This window comes from Micropterus dolomieu, linkage group LG23 (genome assembly GCF_021292245.1).
Source record: "Micropterus dolomieu isolate WLL.071019.BEF.003 ecotype Adirondacks linkage group LG23, ASM2129224v1, whole genome shotgun sequence".
NCBI lineage: Eukaryota > Metazoa > Chordata > Actinopteri > Centrarchiformes > Centrarchidae > Micropterus > Micropterus dolomieu.
The window spans coordinates 10054643-10061024 of NC_060172.1; the positions used below are offsets into that span (position 1 = coordinate 10054643).

The 6382-nt window shown below is 44.0% G+C and overlaps 1 protein-coding gene across 1 annotated transcript in view; it reads right to left on the reverse strand.

The window, feature by feature from the left end:
* Nucleotides 1–642: 642 nt before the first annotated feature.
* The window catches only part of kcnj1b (potassium inwardly rectifying channel subfamily J member 1b), a 16110-nt gene continuing 10370 nt past the window's right edge, over nt 643–6382 (reverse strand). Inside the window, exon 2 of the mRNA XM_046040409.1 lies at nt 643–2285. Coding sequence (XP_045896365.1) covers nt 1133–2285 — 1153 coding nt within the window. The 3' untranslated portion in view covers nt 643–1132. The remainder of the gene's footprint in view (nt 2286–6382) is intronic.

The following is a 6382-nucleotide window of genomic DNA, read 5'->3' on the forward strand; positions in this document are numbered from 1 at the left end:
AGTGTAAAAATACTCTGCTACAAGTACAATTTCTGCTTTGATCTTACCTATTAAGTATTAGCATCTAACTATACTTATACCCATTTGGATGCAGAATGTCCCATTTGTGTTTATTATATTTTTGGGTTATAATTATTGATGCATTAATGTGTAAATCACATGTTGCAGCTTGTAAAAGTGCACCAAATATATTTTACTTTGTATACTGTGGGTAGCTTAATCTACAATATATCATAATTTTGTGTTAATAATATGTAAAATAACAAGTAACTAAAGTTAGCCATACATTTAATGGAGTAAAAAGATTTATCTGCATCTGCTCTCAGATGAGCCATCAGTAAATGTAATGTGCAGTTTGAAGGTGGGTTAAAATCAAGGGCAACTGGACTAAAATGTAAAGGAGTTGCAATATAAAATAGCATAAAATGGAAATAATATATTCATGTAAAGCATATCTCAAATTTGTAAGTACTGCACAAGTAAATGTTCTTTCATATTCCACCACTGTTTATAGTTAATATAATCATAGTTCTGATCACATGTTCAATGTAGAGAAAACCAAAAAGACACAAAAGAATGAAGTTGATGAATTGTGGAGAAAAAAAAGGTTTATTACAACTAAAGATGTTACTTTCCCTGAGAACAAGTTTCAGTGTCACACAGTATGATCTACAAACTGTAAACTAGTCACAATTAAAATCATTGCGTATAGAAGCTATGTTCACAGTTTATTAACTTATCGTTTAATAATTACCAAGGCAAACAAGATCTGTCAACATGACAAAAACATACAGTGTGTGGTTTAGAAGGAAAAATGAGAAAACTCAAGAGGCCTGTCGTACTTTTTCATTATAACAGGCTCAGGCCCTAATCTCCTCAAGAAGTACCCACTGTGCCATCCATTATATTACCCCTTTCATTTTCCATGCGTCAAAACTTCAATCCCTCCTTCTCCCTCTTCTACACATTACCTAGACAATGTCACAAGTCCCAAAAAGACAACAAAAACAAATTCACTCCATCTTCAGTCTGGCTAACAGTAAAACTGTGCTTAAAAGGAAGTGGAAAACACCACATCCGGAGTCGCTGTGCTTGATTTTCAGTCGGGAGAGCATGTTTCTCTCCGAGCCGCTCACATTTTAGTGACCACAGCATCCTGAATGGCAATCACCTGGAATCCCAGGTTGTCGATCCCCAACTTCTGCTGGTTATTGAGCTTTTCTTGGTTTTGGCTGTTGTGGTTTCTGTGGTCTGCGTCTGTCTCGAAGCAGTGGACGCAGTGTGGCGTGGTGACCTGGACGCTTTTGGAAAAGTTTGAGAAATCCACAGAGTACTTTCCCGTCTTGGTGCGGGAGATGATGGGCAGGAAACTGTATCCCCACTGAATCTCCTGTGGGATGTAGGAGGTTCGGACCTGACAGGAGGAGCTGGTGGACTCGGCAGTCCCGTCCAAAAAGACCACCAACTCAAAGTCCTGCTGGGGGAGAGAGTCGGCCGACAGCTCGTAGAATGGGCTTGATCTGTTAATCACGTGGTAGAGGGTCAGAGGGCAAACAAAAAATAAGTTATCCTTGCCAGCGTCAACCGTAAAGTCAATGTCCACCTGGTCCAGAATGACGATCTCTCCGTCTGCCGTGGTTGTTGTCCTAAGTAGCTTGCCGTAGATCTGGCTGCCAATTAATAAGGTCTTTCGGAGGTTTGCCACTCTGATCAGGAGACACAGACTTCCTTTCTTCAAGCAGACTACAGCTGTGTCGCTGAAGGTGACCGTCTTTGCTCTTTTTTTGGGTAAGGAGATCTTGGCCATGATGACGCCACACATGAAACAACTGATAAACATGCCAATCAGTGACTGGATGATAAGCACAGCCACAGCGCCAGCACAGTGCCCAGTCAGCGACCTGCCACCATACCCAATGGTGGTCTGGGTCTCCAAGGAGTAGAGGAACGCAGTTGTGAGGTTGTTAACATTGTCTACACAGTAGAGATGTCCAGCCGTACGGTTCTGTCCCGTCAGATCCCCGTTGCTTTTTGCGATCCAGTACCACAGCAGTCCGAAAATGAACCAGCTGCCAATGAATGAAGCCACAAACAGGAAGAGAACAAAGCGCCAGCGGATCTCCACAAAGGTGGTCCAGAAGTCCACCAGATACGCACAGTGGTTACTGTGTTCAATGTTGCTGAACTCAATGTTGCAGTGCCCGTCTTTGGAGACTAGGCGAGTTTTGTGGCTTCGCTGTCCAGCTGACTGGATGTGACTCTGGAGCAGCTGGAACATCCTGGAGCTGGAGAAAGCAATCGCAAGATTAGTACCAAAGCTGCATCCAACTGTTTCAGAGCAGGAACTCACCTCATACCAGTCGGGTCAAGTCAAATTTCCCCCAAATTACAAATTTAGCCTTAAAGGGCTTTGAAGTACATACAGCATGCAACACCAACTATCCGTAAACTTAAGCCAGACTTAGCTTTTAAATGCTTTTACCATGGAAGAAAACATCAGGCAAAACAAAAACAGCCTGTCTAAGGTTCAACTAGCTATTTAAAAAACATGTTATTATGTTATGATTATTCAGTTTAATGACCATGCAGCTAAACGGGACACATTTGTTTGCTGTGTTGGGTCTGTTTTTCTGATGATTTGTGTTTCCACTTCCAGTAAATGATGTTTGTGATATTCTCCATTCATTCCTACAGTCAAAGAGTCCCATGAAACGACCAAAACCAACAATTAATTGATCCGGCTAATAAGCATTTACTGTGTAGTCTAATATATCTAATTCCTCTGAGCTGCCATGGATAACATGTTCCTTTATTACCATGAAAACACACACACACACACACACACACACACACACACACATACACATTGTGTGAGCTGAGCACCAAATGTGTATTAATCCGCAGCTGAAAATAATCCCCAACAAATGCATTTTACTCCAGTTTGAATGACATTTACTAAAAACTACAGTGGCAAGCTGTTTTAGTAAAACATCCAGCCTTTTTTTGAAAATGAAACTATATATTTGTGACTTTTAAAAAAATAAAGATTCACACTGTCATGGGTTCGGGGCTGAGAGCCATAGACATGCAGAACTTTTTTAAATTATTCATTTTAATAGGAAAGAACACATTGTTAGTTTCGCCTTTTCATGGCACTTGTTGACAATAAAAAAATGTAAAATATCATCAGACAGATCATTTAATCTGAAACCAACTACAGCCCTAACCAGTCTTCTCTGCTAGAAGCCTGTCATGGAGCCTCCTTTCTCGATTCCTAGTATGTGCAGCATGTGGTTCGGTAATAGGGAAAATCCAAAATGCTGGCCTGACCATCAATGGGCTCCAGAGGAGGAGATAACCAGATTGTTTAATTGAGAGGGGGCAGAAACCCCCGGGTGGAGAAGGTAAAGGCCATGGAGATGATCCTGAAACCTGAAACCAAGAAGCAACTGAGGTCATTCCTGGGACCAGGGTGGTGATGGAGCAGTGGATAAGACACATGCCTTTGGTGTGAGACCCCCAGTTGCTCCGGTGGCGTGCGACTTCTGACATACTTAGCAATTGTAAGTTGCTTTGGATAAAAGCGTCAGCTAAATGAACAAAAGTAAATGACTAATTGGGTGGTTTAGACTGTTCATCCCTAACTGTGCTACTTTAGCATGGATTTTTTTAAAATCCAGTGCGTCCAGACTGCAATGGTCAAGGGAGTGTGAGCAGGCTTTAAAGGCCTTGAAACCTTTCATCTCTCAAACTCCTGTGCTCCTGAGGCCAGACTTTACAAAGATGCTTGTGGTACAAGTGGATGCATCCAGTGTTGGCCTGCACTGGTACAAGGAAAATCAAGCCTACACAGGACCACTTTGTTCCCGAGTAGAAAACGTTTAGACCAGGAGAAAAAGCCATTAAGTGCTATGACCTCATGAGAGGGGAATTCCAGCTGCAGACTGACCACTGAGCCCTTATGTGGACGCATACAATGTACATCAGAACCGAATCCTGCGTTGGTGTCTAGCCCTCCGGCCGTACCAGTTCACCATTGAGCACTGTTCGTGTAAGAAAAACCTTATTGCTGACTATTTGCCAAGATTGCCTGGGATGTGTGAGCCAAATGGAGAGAGAGATGTACTTCCCAGTATGTAATTTCCTTGATTTACTGTTTGTGTGTATTATGAGAGGAAGGTGCACTTCAGAAAAGCTTGAGTTTAACCTTTCTGCTCACGCAGGTTTTCTGTAGGAGGACTTTAAGTCCCTGACCTGCCTGAACTTTAAGAAGACGGCGTGTACATCCCCTTTTGGGTTTTCTCCTGTAATGTTAGTCATTTCCAAATACATGTTTTGATGTTTATCAACCTTCTGATGTCATTATGCATTATGTTTTGGAAGCCAGCAAACCAGTTGATCTGGTTTTTCACTCACCAGGAAAATGGAGAAGGGCAATGTTTTTTGTACTCTGAAGGGTGTCTCCGCTGAGACACAAGAAACCATTTCATGAATGGTACGCAAGATCGTTGACGTAATCCGTACTCTGGCGTCTGTAGCCACCTGTCGGAAGCTCCGTCTTAAACCGGACTCTTATCAAGTTTTAATACACACTTTTACGTTACATTTATTATATCCTTTTCATTTAACTTAAGTTTTTAACTTAAGTGTTACGTGGGTTAAGGATTTTAGTCGTCTGACATGGATTTTAAGCTAGATGATTGTTTCTCTTAGCGCAACCACTAACATCCAGGACACCGTGCTATGGGACCCCTCTAGCCTTCCGAGGCTTTCCTGCTCGACTCCGAAGCATCAGTCAACCTGGGCTGAAGTGGTGGTCCGTGACTGCAAGAGAGGCTCGGACGGGGCTGCCTCTCCTCCGTACATCGGCCTCTCCAACCGCTATGCAGCCTTTTCTGACGACACTCCAGTCCATCCAGCGGATGCACCTGCGGCTTCAAGTCTCCCTGATACGGATCTCTTTCGGCGGACAGTGCCGGCCGACACTGTTGCATCTCGGCTACATCTCCTGCACTGGTGGCAAACGGTGATCAGCTGGGCCACCGATCTGCCGCTGGGCCTGATCGGCGGCCGTCATCCCAGTCAAAAACCTCCGCTTCCCGATATAGGATGCTGAAGGTGGCTGTGCTCAGACGCTCCGGAGGCCGTCTCTACCCTGCACCGTTGGGTAGCCCTTCTCTCAGGTCTGTTACTGCTACTCCAACACAACACTCGGCAGCTCACACACTCCATCCTCAGTCCGCACGCAGTGTTGAAGCAGATACTGCTCAGTCCTGCTCCTTCTCCCCAACCACACTAATAATTGGTGACTCCATAACCAGAAACATCCGTTTCTTTAACGCTACCACTCACTGCTTCCCCGGTGCCACCACGGCTGACATATAAAAAAAACTCCAGGACCTAATGCCGTCGCTCCCGTCCTCCATCACAAGAGTGATAGTCCATGTCGGAACAAATGAACACAGCTCTTCAGCAGTCTGAGCTGACAAAATCAGATTTTAACTTTTTAAAGCAGTGTGGAAAGCCCGTCTTTATCTCTGGTCCCATTCCCACAGTTGGTCGCAGTGCTGGCCGCTTCAGTAGACTCCTTGGCCTCCATGACTGGCTCCAGTCCGCCTGCAGGGCTCACGGACTTCAGCCAAACAAACGGGGCTCAGAAATGTTAGCTGCTAACATACAGCATGTGGTGCGCTCCTCCCCTCAGGACTTACGTGAATGAGTAATCATTCATGCAGGACACCTGGACACACCACCGGTCACTGAACAGATCTCTGCCTCACTGCCACAAACAACTGTCTCCACCTGCTGGCATGTAAAGCCATCTGCTCCCAGTGTTGTTCCAAAGAACAACACTGGGAGCAGATTCCTGTCATCATCACGCATAGATCAGTAAACCGAAATGTGCACATCCCACACAGAAATATTAGTAATCTCTTAAGGATTAGGACAACTGCACCAACTCTAGCCAGCTAGCTGAACTGTGTCGGCCTCAATATGATTGTTTTAGTCAACCGAGGGTCAGTGGTCGTGGTGGTGGGCTAGTGAGCGTGTATAGGAAAAATTTTAAATGTCATCAAGTACGCTGTGATGAATTTAACTCCTTTGAAGTTCTCACTCTTAAACTTGGAGGGCTACAACCTATCATTTGTTATAATTTATCGCCCCCCCAAAACCGCCTGGAGGATTTTTATCAGAACTTCCTGAATTTTTATCTACTCTGGTTTTAAATTATGACAGAATTGTTCTCTGTGGCGATTTTAATATTCATGTTGATGACCCCACCAATGTTAATGCAACTGACTTTTTAAATATGGCCACTTCTTTTAACTTCAAACAACATGTCAAAGGGCAAACCTATAACCGTGGTCATACACTGGACTTG